At 48.8% G+C, this 19,740-nt stretch overlaps 2 protein-coding genes and 31 non-coding genes across 33 annotated transcripts in view; 1 reads left to right on the top strand and 32 right to left on the bottom strand.

Moving 5' to 3' along the window:
- Positions 1-19,740, top strand: part of Smog (G-protein coupled receptor 158 smog) — a 394,223-nt gene that overhangs the window by 290,533 nt on the left and 83,950 nt on the right. The gene's annotated exons all lie outside the window — the stretch shown is intronic.
- On the bottom strand, positions 259-5,313 carry LOC144179258 (uncharacterized). The gene has a single exon (XM_077707543.1). The coding sequence runs from the start codon at positions 5,296-5,298 to the stop codon at positions 4,114-4,116; it is 1,185 nt and encodes a 394-aa protein (XP_077563669.1). The 5' UTR covers positions 5,299-5,313; the 3' UTR covers positions 259-4,113.
- On the bottom strand, positions 5,581-5,651 carry Trnag-ccc (transfer RNA glycine (anticodon CCC)). The gene has a single exon. It is a non-coding gene; the product is annotated as a tRNA-Gly (tRNA).
- Positions 5,869-5,939, bottom strand: Trnag-ccc (transfer RNA glycine (anticodon CCC)). Its single transcript has one exon. It is a non-coding gene; the product is annotated as a tRNA-Gly (tRNA).
- On the bottom strand, positions 6,157-6,227 carry Trnag-ccc (transfer RNA glycine (anticodon CCC)). The gene has a single exon. It is a non-coding gene; the product is annotated as a tRNA-Gly (tRNA).
- Positions 6,445-6,515, bottom strand: Trnag-ccc (transfer RNA glycine (anticodon CCC)). Its single transcript has one exon. It is a non-coding gene; the product is annotated as a tRNA-Gly (tRNA).
- On the bottom strand, positions 6,733-6,803 carry Trnag-ccc (transfer RNA glycine (anticodon CCC)). The gene has a single exon. It is a non-coding gene; the product is annotated as a tRNA-Gly (tRNA).
- Trnag-ccc (transfer RNA glycine (anticodon CCC)) lies at positions 7,021-7,091 on the bottom strand. Its single transcript has one exon. It is a non-coding gene; the product is annotated as a tRNA-Gly (tRNA).
- On the bottom strand, positions 7,309-7,379 carry Trnag-ccc (transfer RNA glycine (anticodon CCC)). Its single transcript has one exon. It is a non-coding gene; the product is annotated as a tRNA-Gly (tRNA).
- Trnag-ccc (transfer RNA glycine (anticodon CCC)) lies at positions 7,597-7,667 on the bottom strand. The gene has a single exon. It is a non-coding gene; the product is annotated as a tRNA-Gly (tRNA).
- Positions 7,885-7,955, bottom strand: Trnag-ccc (transfer RNA glycine (anticodon CCC)). Its single transcript has one exon. It is a non-coding gene; the product is annotated as a tRNA-Gly (tRNA).
- Positions 8,173-8,243, bottom strand: Trnag-ccc (transfer RNA glycine (anticodon CCC)). The gene has a single exon. It is a non-coding gene; the product is annotated as a tRNA-Gly (tRNA).
- On the bottom strand, positions 8,461-8,531 carry Trnag-ccc (transfer RNA glycine (anticodon CCC)). The gene has a single exon. It is a non-coding gene; the product is annotated as a tRNA-Gly (tRNA).
- Trnag-ccc (transfer RNA glycine (anticodon CCC)) lies at positions 8,749-8,819 on the bottom strand. The gene has a single exon. It is a non-coding gene; the product is annotated as a tRNA-Gly (tRNA).
- Trnag-ccc (transfer RNA glycine (anticodon CCC)) lies at positions 9,037-9,107 on the bottom strand. Its single transcript has one exon. It is a non-coding gene; the product is annotated as a tRNA-Gly (tRNA).
- On the bottom strand, positions 9,325-9,395 carry Trnag-ccc (transfer RNA glycine (anticodon CCC)). Its single transcript has one exon. It is a non-coding gene; the product is annotated as a tRNA-Gly (tRNA).
- Trnag-ccc (transfer RNA glycine (anticodon CCC)) lies at positions 14,998-15,068 on the bottom strand. Its single transcript has one exon. It is a non-coding gene; the product is annotated as a tRNA-Gly (tRNA).
- Trnag-ccc (transfer RNA glycine (anticodon CCC)) lies at positions 15,286-15,356 on the bottom strand. The gene has a single exon. It is a non-coding gene; the product is annotated as a tRNA-Gly (tRNA).
- Trnag-ccc (transfer RNA glycine (anticodon CCC)) lies at positions 15,574-15,644 on the bottom strand. Its single transcript has one exon. It is a non-coding gene; the product is annotated as a tRNA-Gly (tRNA).
- Positions 15,862-15,932, bottom strand: Trnag-ccc (transfer RNA glycine (anticodon CCC)). The gene has a single exon. It is a non-coding gene; the product is annotated as a tRNA-Gly (tRNA).
- On the bottom strand, positions 16,150-16,220 carry Trnag-ccc (transfer RNA glycine (anticodon CCC)). Its single transcript has one exon. It is a non-coding gene; the product is annotated as a tRNA-Gly (tRNA).
- Positions 16,438-16,508, bottom strand: Trnag-ccc (transfer RNA glycine (anticodon CCC)). Its single transcript has one exon. It is a non-coding gene; the product is annotated as a tRNA-Gly (tRNA).
- On the bottom strand, positions 16,726-16,796 carry Trnag-ccc (transfer RNA glycine (anticodon CCC)). Its single transcript has one exon. It is a non-coding gene; the product is annotated as a tRNA-Gly (tRNA).
- On the bottom strand, positions 17,014-17,084 carry Trnag-ccc (transfer RNA glycine (anticodon CCC)). The gene has a single exon. It is a non-coding gene; the product is annotated as a tRNA-Gly (tRNA).
- Trnag-ccc (transfer RNA glycine (anticodon CCC)) lies at positions 17,300-17,370 on the bottom strand. The gene has a single exon. It is a non-coding gene; the product is annotated as a tRNA-Gly (tRNA).
- Positions 17,588-17,658, bottom strand: Trnag-ccc (transfer RNA glycine (anticodon CCC)). Its single transcript has one exon. It is a non-coding gene; the product is annotated as a tRNA-Gly (tRNA).
- On the bottom strand, positions 17,876-17,946 carry Trnag-ccc (transfer RNA glycine (anticodon CCC)). The gene has a single exon. It is a non-coding gene; the product is annotated as a tRNA-Gly (tRNA).
- Positions 18,164-18,238, bottom strand: Trnag-ccc (transfer RNA glycine (anticodon CCC)). The gene has a single exon. It is a non-coding gene; the product is annotated as a tRNA-Gly (tRNA).
- Positions 18,456-18,526, bottom strand: Trnag-ccc (transfer RNA glycine (anticodon CCC)). The gene has a single exon. It is a non-coding gene; the product is annotated as a tRNA-Gly (tRNA).
- Trnag-ccc (transfer RNA glycine (anticodon CCC)) lies at positions 18,744-18,814 on the bottom strand. Its single transcript has one exon. It is a non-coding gene; the product is annotated as a tRNA-Gly (tRNA).
- Positions 19,032-19,102, bottom strand: Trnag-ccc (transfer RNA glycine (anticodon CCC)). Its single transcript has one exon. It is a non-coding gene; the product is annotated as a tRNA-Gly (tRNA).
- On the bottom strand, positions 19,320-19,390 carry Trnag-ccc (transfer RNA glycine (anticodon CCC)). The gene has a single exon. It is a non-coding gene; the product is annotated as a tRNA-Gly (tRNA).
- Trnag-ccc (transfer RNA glycine (anticodon CCC)) lies at positions 19,608-19,678 on the bottom strand. Its single transcript has one exon. It is a non-coding gene; the product is annotated as a tRNA-Gly (tRNA).

The raw sequence follows: 19,740 nt of genomic DNA, 5'->3' as shown, positions 1-19,740 counted from the left end.
ATGACTGGAAAGAGGGCAGTTACTGTGACGATTGAGTGGAGGGCGGGGTACGCAGAGTGAAGACAAGCAGTTTTCATGTTGTAGACATGGTTGCCACTGCAACGTTAATAATACTGGCTTACTCAAATAAAAAATAAATTCACCCAGAAAAGGCTGTAGAGAAAAAAATAGTGCGCCGCCCGGGAATCGAACCCGGGTCGCAAGAATGGGAATCTTGCATGATACCTCTACTTTTTTTTTTTTTTCTTTATTGCCACACTCTGACAGAGAACAAGCACACAAAGCAATGAAAACAGGTACACAAAGCTGTAACATACACTGATAAAACTGCTAACAGTCTTTTGCTAGCAGGAAATGGCTAAAACTGCTTGAGGTTTGTCAGCGACTCCATTACTGGAAGCCATTCCGGGGGGTCAGGCTGAGTCTTCCAAACCTCTACAATCAAACGAACAGTTTCTCCAAAGTATTCCTTGGAACGCTTAGCATCAACATCGCGGTGGCGTATAGCCATGCGAGATTTCCAAATGCCGTGCAGAGCCAAAACCATCACCACATCATACGGCAACCCGCCGTCATTCTCGATGGGTATAAACCTGATTCCGTAGGCGTCTAGAGGGAAATCTTTCTTCAAAGTCCTCTGAAGCACGTCCCAAAAAAAGACCCCATCCCAACATTCTAAAAACACGTGTTCTACTGTCTCCGGCTTTTTGCACGGATAACAGTCAACCCCCCACGGAACGTACAGTCCTTTCTCTTTTTGCCACGTTTTGACTGGTAGGACACCCGCGTGGAGCTTAAAAAAGAACGTTTTAACCCATGGCGGTACCGCCATAGATTTCACGCGTTTAAGCACATCCTGGCCTGGCCCTGCACGGTACATTGACCGGTACAGTGGAACTGGAAATACAGAGTCAACGAGATCATTATACAATTTTTTCCGCGTTACGCTACATAGGTATTCCATCGTGAAGCGGGCACGCAAAAACTGGGTCGCTTGAACAACTTCGCGGAAGTATCCCTTCATTGTCAAGACAGGGAAACGTGCTGACGCTATAACAAAATCGGGTAACACCACAGACAACTTCATTTGGCAAACAGTACGCAAAAAGGGGTCTTGTACATCCCGAAGGAAGAGAAAACGATTGACAACCTGTCGTAAAAACAAATGAGACAAGGAAAGGCCCCCGCTACGCACGCGCCGAAACAAGTTCGTTCGACTTGTTTTTTCCCACGTGGACTCCCAAATTAACACGGCGAAAACGCGGTGCAACGCCTGCACATGCGCACGCGAACAGTGTAACACCTGGAGCACGTACCATATTTTACTTATTAAGAACACATTGCAGACTGAGCCTCTTGCAAAAATGGAGAGCCCAGTGCCTTGCCATTTTTCTGCTCTATCACGCAATTCAGCTGTCTGTCTGCGCCAGTAGGGATCACTGTCCTCGTAGTTTTCGAGAGGCACACCTAAGTATTTGGTTGGCGTCGTCTGCCAGCTTATGTTTTCAAACACCTCCGGGGCTTCTTCCCATTGGCCGTGCCAGAAACCTAAACATTTTTGCCAGTTCACACTGCTGGCACTGTATTTACAAAAGGCCTTTAGTGTCTTTACAGCTTCGCTTATGCTGCTTTTATCAATAAAGAAAAGTGCAATGTCGTCGGCATAGGCCAACACACGCACCTCACACGACTGTAGTCGAAAGCCGTTGATGGTTTTGCTTCCAATAACACTCAAACAAAACGCTTCTACATATACACAGAAAAGCAATGGGGACAATGGGCAACCCTGACGTACGCCACGTTGAACCTGCACTGCTTTGCTGAGCGACTTGTTCACAACGAGGCTAGTTGAACACCCACTATACGCCATGCGCACTCCTTGAAGAATAACAGCCCCTACATTTATATGCTCTAACATGGCTATAAGGAGCTCGTGTGATACCTGATCGAACGCCTTCTCCAGGTCTACCTGGAGCATTGCTAGAGAACCTTGAGTGCTGTCGCAACACTCAAGAACACTTCGAGCAGTATGAATGTTCGTTACTATCGACCGCCCCTTTATACCGCATGTTTGATGCGGTCCAACGATGTCCCTAATAACAGTCTGCAAACGACTCGCCAGAATTTTCATTAAAATCTTATAGTCTACATTAGTGAGACTGATTGGGCGATACCCAGATACAGCTCGGAGTTTGGCGTCATCATCTGACTTAGGAATAAAAATGGTGTGCGACTCATGAAAAGACGGTGGCAGCACACCATTCTGATACGCCTCAGCGTATAACGTACACAACACTGGACTTAGGCACTCTTTAAACTTTTTATAGAATGCAGCGCTTAGCCCATCGGGGCCAGGCGTCTTTCCCGGGCTCAACTCCTCTATAGCTTTTCTTACTTCATTCTCCGTTATGTCTGTTTCGAGCAGTGCTGACATCTCTTTGTTTAGGCATGGTAACAATCTCAAAAATTCATCCTTAAACGCCACGACATCAATAGCGTGACGTGCAAACAGCTTGTCGTAAAAGTTACAAAAACAGCGTTCTATGCTGGCTTGATCCTTGTACAAGACGCCTTCGCTTTCTATTTCCGCTATCGCATTTCTGCGAGCGTACTTTTTCTCGGAGCATAAGGCTCTTTTGGTCGGCGCCTCTCCCAGCAGCATCTTTTCTGCTCTTGCGCGAACAAGCGCGCCATGATATTTGCCCTGATCTAAGACCTCGAGCTGTGCTTTAACATTCTTTATGTCATCTCTGCACGTCCCCGGCGATCTACATTCTGCTACAATAAGAGCGTCGAGATTACTTCGTAGCGTGGCTTCTTTCTTTTTCTCGTCGCTCTTCATTAGAGAAGAACGTTCAAGGCCTTTTAGCTTAACTTCTTGTTTGAACAGCTCCCACTTCCGACTGAAGTTCGTCACGTCTGAGCTGCTAAACGAGGTCCGTGCGCATGCGTCAACGGCTTCGACGAATTTATCATCTTGCAGAAGTTTGTTGTTCATTTTCCACAAACCCCAGGAGAACGCGTTTCCACGTTTAGCGGCCCTGCCTAGTGTTAACGACACCAGACAATGGTCGCTAAATGAAACAGGGGTCACTTCGTATTTGTCACATTCACGTACGAGTTCTACGGAAAGATACACCCTGTCGAGCCGCGCATGACTATTGCCCTGAAAGTGTGTATAGCGAACGGTGCCTGCATTGCTCATGCTATCACCTGCATCTTCCAGGGCGCAGCCGGCTACTATCTCATTCAGTACCACCGTACTGGCGTCTCTGAAATTGGTCGTGCTGCTTTTGTCGCGCGCTGAGCAAACACAATTATAATCGCCCATTAAAATTAAGAGCCGTTCCGTCTCACACCATGGACGCATTTCTTCAAAGAAAGCCTTCCTTTCGGCTGTATTGGTGGGCCCGTAGACACACATTACACGCCATTCATTGGAACAAAACTCCAAGTCGCACACAACATACCGCCCCTTTTCCGAGGCGGTGACAGTCTTTAGAGCGGCCCCTAAGCTTCTCCGAATTAGAAGTGCGCAACCCGCAGAAAACCCGACCGCATGCGACACGCACACATCATAGCGCGCAATAAAGGGCCGCACCATACGATCCGTCTGGTCCTCCCTCCCAACTTTGGTCTCTTGCAAGGCCACGATGTCCAAATCCTCATCTGTTACGAGTCGATACACCTGATTTTGACGTCTCCGATCCGAAAATCCCCTGACGTTAAGCGTGGCGATGCGCATTGGTTTGCTCAAGTAAACCATGTTTTAGGAGGGAGCTAGACTTATCGCACAACACTTACATTCATGCAGCACGAAAAAGAACGACGCTTCATCAACTGCAAACATCCCATACACGCTCCAAAATCCCGCACTTATAAAACATTCGTATGGCCTGCGGGATTCACGGCCGCTGCAATACACACTCCCACCCTCCCCCCAGCCAAACCTAAAGCTCAAAGCATAAGCATCAGGAACACAATACCCCCTCCAAAAATACTGCCTTGACCGAACTACACTGTTGCGTTTCGTTCGTTGGCGATTCAAGACAGCAGCGCAACAACAAACACCGAGGAACAGGATGGCGACTACCTTTCGTAGTGACGTGCTGGCTAGGAGGGCGGAGCCGAAGTTTTGGTTCGGTCTGGTGGGACGTTGGGCTTCGGCTTGAAGCTCGGACGTCTCACTGAAACCGCCTTAGCCGGGGGCTCCTCGCTGCTGGTGAGTCCGTCACCCTGCTCTGTGTCGTTGCTTTCTCGTTGTCGCTTAGCCACGGCCCCACTCAGGTCCATTTGCACGGCTTCGGCTGCTAGAGCCGACACCTCCGTCGTTCCCTGACTGGCCGCTCCGGTTCCGTTGTCCTCGTTCGACGAGACGTGAGGGGGAGGCGTCTTCGGCTCGACCGGCTGCTCCTTTTCAGGAACGCGCTGGCCAGCCTCGGCCTCGACCCGCCCCGCCGACGTCGACTCCTTCACCGCCTTGTCGGCTACTCCTGCAGCTGTCTCCTCCGCTTCTGCCTCGTCCATGAGGTTTTCGCGGAGGTCGTCCTCCCTCGCTGGACCAGTGACGCTGGCATAGGACTTAACGCAGGCGCTTGCATCATGCCCGAAGCGACGGCACGAAGAACACTTCGGAACCTTGCATTCTCGCCTGACGTGCCCCTTGAGGTTGCAACGTAAGCACTGCGGGGCCCTTCCGGCGACGACGACGAGGGCCTTGTCACCCGCCACACGAAGTTCGTGCGGCAGGTCGTCGATGGTCACGCCCGCCTTCAACTTGAGGGTCACCGTACGAAGTGTCGAGCCCTTGTCTTGAATGCCTTCGACGCGCCACCGCTCCCTGCGCACCTCGCCGACACGCCCGTAGGGCGCCAGCGCAGCGCGAACGGCGTCGTCCGGCACGTTGTGCAGCAGCCAGTGAAGCTTGAGGCGGGCTTCTTGATTGGACGGGTCGATAACAAGGCACCGACGATCCTTCACCTTGATATCAGCGAGCGCAGAAATTTTCTTTACACCCTCCGCCGACTTGAACGTCACTGCCCAAACGTGACTCATCTGGTACGCCCCCAACGCCACGACGTCGGGGAGCAGTTCCAGACGAGCCAAAACGTCCCGAAAGTCCTCAACGCGGTAAGGCCGGGCACGCATGTCGGCATGAAGAAAAACCGTGTTTAAAACCGACTGACCTGAAGGAAACTGTGGCAAAAGTACTTGGTAATCATCAGCATCCTGGGCATATATCCTGTTACCGCGGGCCGAAAGGCCCGCTGAAGCCGCTCCTTGGGCGGAGCTCGACATTCTGCGACCGCTCGCTAGCGCTACCGGAAGCAGCCTGCTGCATGATACCTCTACACCAGCGGCGCGGCTGGAATGGTGCAAATCTATGCTCCCTTTATGCATTTATGGCATATGACTGGGAAGAGGGCAGTTACTGTGACGATTGAGTGGAGGGCGGGGTACGCAGAGTGAAGACAAGCAGTTTTCATGTTGTAGACATGGTTGCCACTGCAACGTTAATAATACTGGCTTGCTCAAATAAAAACTAAATTCACCCAGAAAAGGCTGTAGAGAAAAAAATAGTGCGCCGCCCGGGAATCGAACCCGCGTCGCAAGAATGGGAATCTTGCATGATACCTCTACACCAGCGGCGCGGCTGGAATGGTGCAAATCTATGTTCCCTTTATGCATTTATGGCATATGACTGGGAAGAGCGCAGTTACTGTGACGATTGAGTGGAGGGCGGGGTACGCAGAGTGAAGACAAGCAGTTTTCATGTTGTAGACATGGTTGCCACTGCAACGTTAATAATACTGGCTTGCTCAAATAAAAACTAAATTCACCCAGAAAAGGCTGTAGAGAAAAAAATAGTGCGCCGCCCGGGAATCGAACCCGCGTCGCAAGAATGGGAATCTTGCATGATACCTCTACACCAGCGGCGCGGCTGGAATGGTGCAAATCTATGTTCCCTTTATGCATTTATGGCATATGACTGGGAAGAGCGCAGTTACTGTGACGATTGAGTGGAGGGCGGGGTACGCAGAGTGAAGACAAGCAGTTTTCATGTTGTAGACATGGTTGCCACTGCAACGTTAATAATACTGGCTTGCTCAAATAAAAACTAAATTCACCCAGAAAAGGCTGTAGAGAAAAAAATAGTGCGCCGCCCGGGAATCGAACCCGGGTCGCAAGAATGGGAATCTTGCATGATACCTCTACACCAGCGGCGCGGCTGGAATGGTGCAAATCTATGTTCCCTTTATGCATTTATGGCATATGACTGGAAAGAGGGCAGTTACTGTGACGATTGAGTGGAGGGCGGGGTACGCAGAGTGAAGACAAGCAGTTTTCATGTTGTAGACATGGTTGCCACTGCAACGTTAATAATACTGGCTTACTCAAATAAAAAATAAATTCACCCAGAAAAGGCTGTAGAGAAAAAAATAGTGCGCCGCCCGGGAATCGAACCCGCATCGCAAGAATGGGAATCTTGCATGATACCTCTACACCAGCGGCGCGGCTGGAATGGTGCAAATCTATGTTCCCTTTATGCATTTATGGCATATGACTGGGAAGAGGGCAGTTACTGTGACGATTGAGTGGAGGGCGGGGTACGCAGAGTGAAGACAAGCAGTTTTCATGTTGTAGACATGGTTGCCACTGCAACGTTAATAATACTGGCTTACTCAAATAAAAAATAAATTCACCCAGAAAAGGCTGTAGAGAAAAAAATAGTGCGCCGCCAGGGAATCGAACCCGGGTCGCAAGAATGGGAATCCTGCATGATACCTCTACACCAGCGGCGCGGCTGGAATGGTGCAAATATATGTTCCCTTTATGCATTTATGGCATATGACTGGGAAGAGGGCAGTTACTGTGACGATTGAGTGGAGGGCAGGGTACGCAGAGTGAAGACAAGCAGTTTTCATGTTGTAGACATGGTTGCCACTGCAACGTTAATAATACTGGCTTGCTCAAATAAAAACTAAATTCACCCAGAAAAGGCTGTAGAGAAAAAAATAGTGCGCCGCCCGGGAATCGAACCCGCGTCGCAAGAATGGGAATCTTGCATGATACCTCTACACCAGCGGCGCGGCTGGAATGGTGCAAATCTATGTTCCCTTTATGCATTTATGGCATATGACTGGGAAGAGGGCAGTTACTGTGACGATTGAGTGGAGGGCGGGGTACGCAGAGTGAAGACATCCAGTTTTCATGTTGTAGACATGGTTGCCACTGCAACGTTAATAATACTGGCTTGCTCAAATAAAAACTAAATTCACCCAGAAAAGGCTGTAGAGAAAAAAATAGTGCGCCGCCCGGGAATCGAACCCGCGTCGCAAGAATGGGAATCTTGCATGATACCTCTACACCAGCGGCGCGGCTGGAATGGTGCAAATCTATGTTCCCTTTATGCATTTATGGCATATGACTGGAAAGAGGGCAGTTACTGTGACGATTGAGTGGAGGGCGGGGTACGCAGAGTGAAGACAAGCAGTTTTTATGTTGTAGACATGGTTGCCACTGCAACGTTAATAATACTGGCTTGCTCAAATAAAAACTAAATTCACCCAGAAAAGGCTGTAGAGAAAAAAATAGTGCGCCGCCCGGGAATCGAACCCGGGTCGCAAGAATGGGAATCTTGCATGATACCTCTACACCAGCGGCGCGGCTGGAATGGTGCAAATCTATGTTCCCTTTATGCATTTATGGCATATGACTGGAAAGAGGGCAGTTACTGTGACGATTGAGTGGAGGGCGGGGTACGCAGAGTGAAGACAAGCAGTTTTCATGTTGTAGACAAGGTTGCCACTGCAACGTTAATAATACTGGCTTGCTCAAATAAAAACTAAATTCACCCAGAAAAGGCTGTAGAGAAAAAAATAGTGCGCCGCCCGGGAATCGAACCCGGGTCGCAAGAATGGGAATCTTGCATGATACCTCTACACCAGCGGCGCGGCTGGAATGGTGCAAATCTATGTTCCCTTTATGCATTTATGGCATATGACTGGGAAGAGGGCAGTTACTGGGACGATTGAGTGGAGGGCGGGGTACGCAGAGTGAAGACAAGCAGTTTTCATGTTGTAGACATGGTTGCCACTGCAACGTTAATAATACTGGCTTGCTCAAATAAAAACTAAATTCACCCAGAAAAGGATGTAGAGAAAAAAATAGTGCGCCGCCCGGGAATCGAACCCGGGTCGCAAGAATGGGAATCTTGCATGATACCTCTACACCAGCGGGGCGGCTGGAATGGTGCAAATCTATGTTCCCTTTATGCATTTATGGCATATGACTGGAAAGAGGGCAGTTACTGTGACGATTGAGTGGAGGGCGGGGTACGCAGAGTGAAGACAAGCAGTTTTCATGTTGTAGACATGGTTGCCACTGCAACGTTAATAATACTGGCTTGCTCAAATAAAAACTAAATTCACCCAGAAAAGGATGTAGAGAAAAAAATAGTGCGCCGCCCGGGAATCGAACCCGGGTCGCAAGAATGGGAATCTTGCATGATACCTCTACACCAGCGGCGCGGCTGGAATGGTGCAAATCTATGTTCCCTTTATGCATTTATGGCATATGACTGGAAAGAGGGCAGTTACTGTGACGATTGAGTGGAGGGCGGGGTACGCAGAGTGAAGACAAGCAGTTTTCATGTTGTAGACATGGTTGCCACTGCAACGTTAATAATACTGGCTTGCTCAAATAAAAACTAAATTCACCCAGAAAAGGATGTAGAGAAAAAAATAGTGCGCCGCCCGGGAATCGAACCCGGGTCGCAAGAATGGGAATCTTGCATGATACCTCTACACCAGCGGCGCGGCTGGAATGGTGCAAATCTATGTTCCCTTTATGCATTTATGGCATATGACTGGGAAGAGGGCAGTTACTGTGACGATTGAGTGGAGGGCGGGGTACGCTGAGTGAAGACAAGCAGTTTTCATGTTGTAGACAAGGTTGCCACTGCAACGTTAATAATACTGGCTTGCTCAAATAAAAACTAAATTCACCCAGAAAAGGCTGTAGAGAAAAAAATAGTGCGCCGCCCGGGAATCGAACCCGGGTCGCAAGAATGGGAATCTTGCATGATACCTCTACACCAGCGGCGCGGCTGGAATGGTGCAAATCTATGTTCCCTTTATGAATTTATGGCATATGACTGGGAAGAGGGCAGTTACTGTGACGATTGAGTGGAGGGAGGGGTACGCAGAGTGAAGACAAGCAGTTTTCATGTTGTAGACATGGTTGCCACTGCAACGTTAATAATACTGGCTTGCTCAAATAAAAACTAAATTCACCCAGAAAAGGCTGTAGAGAAAAAAATAGTGCGCCGCCCGGGAATCGAACCCGGGTCGCAAGAATGGGAATCTTGCGTGATACCTCTACACCAGCGGCGCTTTTTTTTTTTTTTTCTTTATTGCCTGCTTGTGACATGATACAATCGACAGACAACGCTTGGTGGATGAATGTGAAACAGCAGCCTCTCTTATGCTGCGTGAAGAACTAAAATTTTTTCAATGATGCCAGGCTATCTAATGTTGTGATCCACTCAGGTGGGTCTACTTGCGCTCGGTAAACTTCCCTGATGTACGTTATACATTCAATAAAGTATTCCCTGACGGGTCTAGCATTGGCATCAGCATGCCTGACCGCCATACGAACTCTCCACAAACTATGTAGAGAAAGGAGCATGATCATGTCATAGGGCACTCCCCCTTCATTTTCCGTTGGAAGGTACCTAATGCCGTAAGGAGAAAGTGGCAGGTTCTTTTTCAAAGTCCTCTGCAGAATGTCCCAATGAAATACTGCGTCCCAGCAATCCAGGAAGATGTGTTCAACTGTTTCTATTTTTTTGCACAAACGACAGTTTACGGACCCGTAGACAAATAACCCCTTTTCTTCCAACCAAGGATTCACAGGAAGAGTGCCACTATGCAACTGGAAAAAGAACGTTTTGCAGTGTGCTCTAACTGGCATTTTCTTAATTCTTTGAAGAACATCTTTGCCTTTTCCAGTTGGGTACAGCGACCGGTATATTGGCACGGGCAAGCATACATCAACAAGATCTTTGTACAGACGTTTCCGCGTGACAACACTCAGGTATTCTGTCGAAAATCGCACTTTGAGGAGTTTGACGGCACGCACAACTTCACTCAAAAACCCTCTCACAGACACTGGTCTTGCTTGACTAGTTGACACAACAAACTCAGGGAGAGTGTGCGATAGCCTTGTCTGAATAACATGGCGCAAAAAAGGATCGCCTTCATCACGAAAGAACATGAACCGTGCGACCACTTGTCGCAGAAACAGATGTACAAGGCCCAAACCCCCTGCCTTCGCTGAACGAAAAAGGTTCGTGCGACTCGTTCTTTCCCAAGTTGACCGCCACAAAAACACCGCGAACACTCGGTGTAACTTCTGAACTATAGTTCTTGACATACACAGGGCTTGTAGAACATACATTACCTTCGCAACAAGAAACACGTTACATACGGTCGAGCGTTCAAACATAGACAAGTCCCGTCCACCCCACTTGAGCGTTTTCTCTCGTGTAGCCTCAATTTGCTCCTTCCAGTACTCATCTGGGTCTCTGTAGCACTCAAGTGGCACGCCTAAATACTTAACTGGACACACACTCCACTGGACGTTTGCAAATGTGGACGGCGTGGTTTCCCAATCCCCGTGCCAGAAACCTGAACATTTTTTCCAATTAATTTTGCTCCCAGTCACTTCACAAAACAAGGAGGCTTCTTTTACAGTCTCCTTCACGCTATCTGTGTCCACGCAAAACACGGCAATGTCATCCGCGTACGACAGTACTTTCACTTCACTTGACTGGAGCCTGATCCCGTGTACCGAACTATTTTCCCGTATTTTCAAACAAAAGGGTTCGAGATAAATCGCAAAAAGCAACGGACTCAAGGGGCACCCTTGCCGTACCGATGACAGAACGGGGAAGCTCTGACTCACGTTTTTGTTTATCACTAGGTTTGCTGTGCACTGCTTGTATGCCATCGTCACGCCTTCTAAAATGACCGACCCTAGGTTCACATGGCGCAAAATGCTGAACAACACTTCGTGCCCCACCCTATCAAAAGCCTTTTCGAGGTCAATTTGTAACATTGCCACTTTACCACCGAGTGCATCAATCATCTCTAATATACTTCGCGCCACATGAATGTTTGTGTAAATTGTCCTTCCTTTAATCCCACATGTTTGGTGTGGCCCCACTATTTCTTTAATGACTAATTGTAACCTGCTTGCCAAAATTTTCATTAGGATCTTGTAATCGACATTGGTAAGACTAATCGGTCGGTAACACTCGACTTGCAGCAGCTTCTCTGGATCGTCGCTTTTGGGAATTAAGACGATGTGACTTCTTTGAAAGGACGGCGGCATTTTTTTACACTCGTACGCTCTCGTAAACACCGCGTGCAATATCACCGCTAAATCTTTCTTGAACGTTTTGTAAAAAGCGGCGCTGATGCCGTCCGGCCCTGGTGACTTGCCCTTTCCCAGTTCATCGATTGCCTTTTCTATTTCGCTAACACTTATCGGTTCCTCCAGTCTCGCCTTGACCTCTTCATCTAACTTTGGCATAAGAGACAAAAATTTACTTTCATAGTCATCTTTAAACCAACTTTGATGACTAAAAAGACCTCGATAGTGCTGAACAAATTCGCGTTCTATCAGGTCGCTGTCTTCAGTAACTTCATTTCCGCATCGTATCCTAGTGATTTCGTTGCGTTTCGCATACCTTTTTTCTTCCCCTAACGCTCGCTTCGTCGGTGTCTCATTTGACCATAACCGTTCCGCGCGTGCGCGTATCATTGCCCCCCTGTATCTTTCGATGTCGATAACCTCGAGGGCATTTTTCACTTCTTTGATTTCTTTACTAAATATTCCAGGCGCTGCGCATTCCTGGCTTAGCAAAAACTTCAATTGCGTCTGCAGCTCTTCCTCTTTTTTCTTTTCATTGTACCGTAGTACACTCGCACGCTCTATTGCTTTCATTTTCACGTCATTCTTAAACTGCTCCCACCGAACAATAACATCATCACCTTTTCCGATAAACTCGTGCACCCGCTCATTTACTATGTCGACAAACTTTTCGTCTTCGAGTAGCTTTGCGTTAAGCTTCCAGAGATTCCAATTAAATCTCGCCTTTTTTTGCTTTTTACCCATCGTAAGCGTCACCAACGCGTGGTCACTAAAGGATACTTGATTGACATTGTAACTTGTGCAACATGGTATAAGCTTCAGCGATGCGTACAGCCTGTCCAGCCTCGCATGACTCTGGTTTTGGAAGTGCGTGTATTCTGGCGGCCGGCCACTGGCCAGAGCCGAGCCAACATCTTCTAACTCATACTCGTGTACCAGTTCATTCAGGAAAATGGCGCTTTTGTCCCTGACAGGCCGCCCCTTTACTCTATCTTCAGCGTTACATACGCAGTTAAAATCTCCAAGGAGTACAACATTCCTGTCGGTGCGTAAAAAGTTCTCCACTCGCTCAAAAAACAATTTTCTATCATTCTCTTTGTTTGGTGCATATACACATACAACACGCCAGTACATTTCCGACAAAAAGAAATCGCACACAACCAGTCTGCCGTCATCGCCTGCCGTTACACTTTCTTCCACAATACCAAGGCTATTCCGCAGTAAAAGTAAACAGCCCCCTGACGTACCCACAGCATGGCAAACACACACGTTGTAGTTTCCTCGAAACTGCGAAATAATCTGCTCCGTCTGCTCCTCAGTTTCTACCTTGGTCTCTTGAATGGCGATTAGGTCAAGGTCATGTTCAATAAAGAGCCTACTCAGCTGGCACTGCCTCCTTCTGGCCGCCAAACCCCGAACGTTTATCGTACCTATTCGCAATGCTGTTTTATCCATTGATGTCTCGATTAATGACACAGACTAGGAGCAGAAATTTCGCTGCATCTCTCAATACACTGTTCGTAACCCACTACACCCACCCACCCACGCACACACACACACACGCAAGCATACACACACACACACACCCAAACCCAAAAAACCTCGTGATGGTGGCATACCTCGAGGGCGCTTTGGAAGATCGTTGAGGGCTTTGAGACTGCCATTACAAGTCTGCTTTCGCCACGTGTCCGCCCTCATTTCTTTGGGGGCTTCGATGCACTCTTATGTCTCTCCGTTGGAATGTTCGGTCTCACCTTCAGTTTCGGTCGACGCCGAACCCCGGTTTCCGCAGACAGTTCACACGCACTAGTGTTCCCGGAGCCTTCGTCGTCGTCATCGTCATTGTCGTCCCGGACCCGTTTGCCACTCGCGCCGTTGACGTCGGCCATTTCAGCGTCTGCCTCGTCCTGTGGTGGTGTTCCTTGCAAGTCGTCGCTTACAGGAGGTTGGCTTCCGTCGCTGGTGGGGCCGGCTCGCTGGGTTGCAGTAGCGGACAGCACTTCCACAATTTGTGGTTCACCGCACTGCTTGCCTTCTGGCTGCTCTTTGGCTCCTAGTCCGGGTAGTTGAAGCTCGGGGGTGGTGGCTCGGCCGCCGTCCCCCTTTGCCTCGTCCTCCCCCTTGTCGCTGCCCTTTTCACCCTTGGCGTCGTCCTTGACGTCTATTGCCGCTGCACCGGGTTCCTCCTCTCGTGCCCTGGCTGCTTCTTCCGCATCGGCTTCATCCATGAGGTGCTCCGACGCTTCGTCGACGACCGCTGGACCAGTGACACTTGCGTAAGTCTTGACGCAAGCGTCGGCGTCATGACCGAAGTGTCTACACGTTTCACAGCGGGGCACTCGACATTCCCTGCGGACGTGACCTGTGCCGCGACAGCGTAGGCACATGGGGGGCCTACCCGGGACAGCGACCAGCGCATTGTCCCCCGCGACACGTAGCTGATGAGGCAGGTCCTCCACTTTAAGCCCGGCCTTCAGTTTGAGCGACACGGACCGCGTCGTTGACGCTTGCTCGGAACAGCCGCGAACTCGCCACCGCTCCCTCGCTACTTCGGTCACTTTTCCGTAGGGCGCAAGAGCCACCCGCACATCGTCGTCGGTCACGTTATGCAAAACCCAGTGCAGCTTGAGCCGAATGTCTTGGTTGCTGGGGTCGACGATGATACACCGCCTTTCCTTCACCGTCACCTCCTTCGCAGCTAGCGTTTTCTTCAGTGCTTCGGCATTCTTGAACGTGACAGCCCAAACATGATTCATTTGAAACGCCCCCAACGCGGCAACGTCGGCGAGCGCTCCCAATCTTATCAGCATGTCACGAAAATCTTCCACCCGGTATGGCCTTGCTTTCATATCAGCGTGAAAAAATAAAGTATTCGAAACAGTACGACCTGTTGGCAGAGTCGGCAGAAGAACTTGGTATTCCTGAGAAATACTTTCCATGGTCCTGTTTCCGCGACCCTGGTGGGCCGCAAAATCCGCTCTCGAAGAGCTCATGAAAAACACGTCCGCACACCGCGGTGGCCGGAAGTGGAATCCTGTCTACACCAGCGGCGCGGCTGGAATGGTGCAAATCTATGTTCCCTTTATGCATTTATGGCATATGACTGGGAAGAGGGCAGTTACTGTGACGATTGAGTGGAGGGCGGGGTACGCAGAGTGAAGACAAGCAGTTTTCATGTTGTAGACATGGTTGCCACTGCAACGTTAATAATACTGGCTTACTCAAATAAAAAATAAATTCACCCAGAAAAGGCTGTAGAGAAAAAAATAGTGCGCCGCCAGGGAATCGAACCCGGGTCGCAAGAATGGGAATCCTGCATGATACCTCTACACCAGCGGCGTGGCTGGAATGGCGCAAATCTATGTTCCCTTTATGCATTTATGGCATATGACTGGAAAGAGGGCAGTTACTGTGACGATTGAGTGGAGGGCGGGGTACGCAGAGTGAAGACAAGCAGTTTTCATGTTGTAGACATGGTTGCCACTGCAACGTTAATAATACTGGCTTACTCAAATAAAAAATAAATTCACCCAGAAAAGGCTGTAGAGAAAAAAATAGTGCGCCGCCCGGGAATCGAACCCGGGTCGCAAGAATGGGAATCTTGCATGATACCTCTACACCAGCGGCGCGGCTGGAATGGTGCAAATCTATGCTCCCTTTATGCATTTATGGCATATGACTGGGAAGAGGGCAGTTACTGTGACGATTGAGTGGAGGGCGGGGTACGCAGAGTGAAGACAAGCAGTTTTCATGTTGTAGACATGGTTGCCACTGCAACGTTAATAATACTGGCTTGCTCAAATAAAAACTAAATTCACCCAGAAAAGGCTGTAGAGAAAAAAATAGTGCGCCGCCCGGGAATCGAACCCGCGTCGCAAGAATGGGAATCTTGCATGATACCTCTACACCAGCGGCGCGGATGGAATGGTGCAAATCTATGTTCCCTTTATGCATTTATGGCATATGACTGGGAAGAGCGCAGTTACTGTGACGATTGAGTGGAGGGCGGGGTACGCAGAGTGAAGACAAGCAGTTTTCATGTTGTAGACATGGTTGCCACTGCAACGTTAATAATACTGGCTTGCTCAAATAAAAACTAAATTCACCCAGAAAAGGCTGTAGAGAAAAAAATAGTGCGCCGCCCGGGAATCGAACCCGCGTCGCAAGAATGGGAATCTTGCATGATACCTCTACACCAGCGGCGCGGCTGGAATGGTGCAAATCTATGTTCCCTTTATGCATTTATGGCATATGACTGGGAAGAGCGCAGTTACTGTGACGATTGAGTGGAGGGCGGGGTACGCAGAGTGAAGACAAGCAGTTTTCATGTTGTAGACATGGTTGCCACTGCAACGTTAATAATACTGGCTTGCTCAAATAAAAACTAAATTCACCCAGAAAAGGCTGTAGAGAAAAAAATAGTGCGCCGCCCGGGAATCGAACCCGGGTCGCAAGAATGGGAATCTTGCATGATACCTCTACACCAGCGGCGCGGCTGGAATGGTGCAAATCTATGTTCCCTTTATGCATTTATGGCATATGACTGGAAAGAGGGCAGTTACTGTGACGATTGAGTGGAGGGCGGGGTACGCAGAGTGAAGACAAGCAGTTTTCATGTTGTAGACATGGTTGCCACTGCAACGTTAATAATACTGGCTTACTCAAATAAAAAATAAATTCACCCAGAAAAGGCTGTAGAGAAAAAAATAGTGCGCCGCCCGGGAATCGAACCCGCGTCGCAAGAATGGGAATCTTGCATGATACCTCTACACCAGCGGCGCGGCTGGAATGGTGCAAATCTATGTTCCCTTTATGCATTTATGGCATATGACTGGGAAGAGGGCAGTTACTGTGACGATTGAGTGGAGGGCGGGGTACGCAGAGTGAAGACAAGCAGTTTTCATGTTGTAGACATGGTTGCCACTGCAACGTTAATAATACTGGCTTACTCAAATAAAAAATAAATTCACCCAGAAAAGGCTGTAGAGAAAAAAATAGTGCGCCGCCAGGGAATCGAACCCGGGTCGCAAGAATGGGAATCCTGCATGATACCTCTACACCAGCGGCGCGGCTGGAATGGTGCAAATCTATGTTCCCTTTATGCATTTATGGCATATGACTGGGAAGAGGGCAGTTACTGTGACGATTGAGTGGAGGGCGGGGTACGCAGAGTGAAGACAAGCAGTTTTCATGTTGTAGACATGGTTGCCACTGCAACGTTAATAATACTGGCTTGCTCAAATAAAAACTAAATTCACCCAGAAAAGGCTGTAGAGAAAAAAATAGTGCGCCGCCCGGGAATCGAACCCGCGTCGCAAGAATGGGAATCTTGCATGATACCTCTACACCAGCGGCGCGGCTGGAATGGTGCAAATCTATGTTCCCTTTATGCATTTATGGCATATGACTGGGAAGAGGGCAGTTACTGTGACGATTGAGTGGAGGGCGGGGTATGCAGAGTGAAGACATCCAGTTTTCATGTTGTAGACATGGTTGCCACTGCAACGTTAATAATACTGGCTTGCTCAAATAAAAACTAAATTCACCCAGAAAAGGCTGTAGAGAAAAAAATAGTGCGCCGCCCGGGAATCGAACCCGCGTCGCAAGAATGGGAATCTTGCATGATACCTCTACACCAGCGGCGCGGCTGGAATGGTGCAAATCTATGTTCCCTTTATGCATTTATGGCATGACTGGGAAGAGGGCAGTTACTGTGACGATTGAGTGGAGGGCGGGGTACGCAGAGTGAAGACAAGCAGTTTTCATGTTGTAGACATGGTTGCCACTGCAACGTTAATAATACTGGCTTGCTCAAATAAAAACTAAATTCACCCAGAAAAGGCTGTAGAGAAAAAAATAGTGCGCCGCCCGGGAATCGAACCCGCGTCGCAAGAATGGGAATCTTGCATGATACCTCTACACCAGCGGCGCGGCTGGAATGGTGCAAATCTATGTTCCCTTTATGCATTTATGGCATATGACTGGGAAGAGGGCAGTTACTGTGACGATTGAGTGGAGGGCGGGGTACGCAGAGTGAAGACAAGCAGTTTTCATGTTGTAGACATGGTTGCCACTGCAACGTTAATAATACTGGCTTGCTCAAATAAAAACTAAATTCACCCAGAAAAGGCTGTAGAGAAAAAAATAGTGCGCCGCCCGGGAATCGAACCCGCGTCGCAAGAATGGGAATCTTGCACGATACCTCTACACCAGCGGCGCGGCTGGAATGGTGCAAATCTATGTTCCCTTTATGCATTTATGGCATATGACTGGGAAGAGGGCAGTTACTGTGACGATTGAGTGGAGGGCGGGGTACGCAGAGTGAAGACAAGCAGTTTTCATGTTGTAGACATGGTTGCCACTGCAACGTTAATAATACTGGCTTGCTCAAATAAAAACTAAATTCACCCAGAAAAGGCTGTAGAGAAAAAAATAGTGCGCCGCCCGGGAATCGAACCCGCGTCGCAAGAATGGGAATCTTGCATGATACCTCTACACCAGCGGCGCGGCTGGAATGGTGCAAATCTATGTTCCCTTTATGCATTTATGGCATATGACTGGGAAGAGGGCAGTTACTGTGACGATTGAGTGGAGGGCGGGGTACGCAGAGTGAAGACAACCAGTTTTCATGTTGTAGACATGGTTGCCACTGCAACGTTAATAATACTGGCTTACTCAAATAAAAAATAAATTCACCCACAAAAGGCTGTAGAGAAAAAAATAGTGCGCCGCCCGGGAATCGAACCCGGGTCGCAAGAATGGGAATCTTGCATGATATATACCTCTACACCAGCGGCGCGGCTGGAATGGTGCAAATCTATGTTCCCTTTATGCATTTATGGCATATGACTGGGAAGAGGGCAGTTACTGTGACGATTGAGTGGAGGGCGGGGTACGCAGAGTGAAGACAAGCAGTTTTCATGTTGTAGACATGGTTGCCACTGCAACGTTAATAATACTGGCTTGCTCAAATAAAAACTAAATTCACCCAGAAAAGGCTGTAGAGAAAAAAATAGTGCGCCGCCCGGGAATCGAACCCGCGTCGCAAGAATGGGAATCTTGCATGATACCTCTACACCAGCGGCGCGGCTGGAATGGTGCAAATCTATGTTCCCTTTATGCATTTATGGCATATGACTGGGAAGAGGGCAGTTACTGTGACGATTGAGTGGAGGGCGGGGTACGCAGAGTGAAGACAAGCAGTTTTCATGTTGTAGACATGGTTGCCACTGCAACGTTAATAATACTGGCTTGCTCAAATAAAAACTAAATTCACCCAGAAAAGGCTGTAGAGAAAAAAATAGTGCGCCGCCCGGGAATCGAACCCGGGTCGCAAGAATGGGAATCTTGCATGATACCTCTACACCAGCGGCGCGGCTGGAATGGTGCAAATCTATGTTCCCTTTATGCATTTATGGCATATGACTGGGAAGAGGGCAGTTACTGTGACGATTGAGTGGAGGGCGGGGTACTCAGAGTGAAGACAAGCAGTTTTCATGTTGTAGACATGGTTGCCACTGCAACGTTAATAATACTGGCTTGCTCAAATAAAAACTAAATTCACCCAGAAAAGGCTGTAGAGAAAAAAATAGTGCGCCGCCCGGGAATCGAACCCGCGTCGCAAGAATGGGAACCTTGCATGATACCTCTACACCAGCGGCGCTGCTGGAATGGTGCAAATCTATGTTCCCTTTATGCATTTATGGCATATGACTGGAAAGAGGGCAGTTACTGTGACGATTGAGTGGAGGGCGGGGTACGCAGAGTGAAGACAAGAAGTTTTCAAGTTGTAGACATGGTTGCCACTGCAACGTTAATAATACTGGCTTACTCAAATAAAAAATAAATTCACCCAGAAAAGGCTGTAGAGACAAAAATAGTGCGCCGCCCGGGAATCGAACCCGGGTTGCAAGAATGGGAATCTTGCATGATACCTCTACACCAGCGGCGCGGCTGGAATGGTGCAAATCTATGTTCCCTTTATGCATTTATGGCATATGACTGGGAAGAGGGCAGTTACGGTGACGATTGAGTGGAGGGCGGGGTACGCAGAGTGAAGACAAGCAGTTTTCATGTTGTAGACATGGTTGCCACTGCAACGTTAATAATACTGGCTTGCTCAAATAAAAACTAAATTCACCCAGAAAAGGCTGTAGAGAAAAAAATAGTGCGCCGCCCGGGAATCGAACCCGGGTCGCAAGAATGGGAATCTTGCATGATACCTCTACACCAGCGGCGCGGCAGGAGTGGTGCAAATCTATGTTCCCTTTATGCATTTATGGCATATGACTGGGAAGAGGG

Source organism: Haemaphysalis longicornis, unplaced genomic scaffold, assembly GCF_048455015.1.
Source record: "Haemaphysalis longicornis isolate Haplotype H1 unplaced genomic scaffold, Haemaphysalis longicornis Haplotype H1 scaffold_4, whole genome shotgun sequence".
Lineage (NCBI taxonomy): Eukaryota > Metazoa > Arthropoda > Arachnida > Ixodida > Ixodidae > Haemaphysalis > Haemaphysalis longicornis.
Note: the sequence above shows the minus strand (reverse complement) of the source record. Positions and strands in the feature narration are given on the sequence as shown.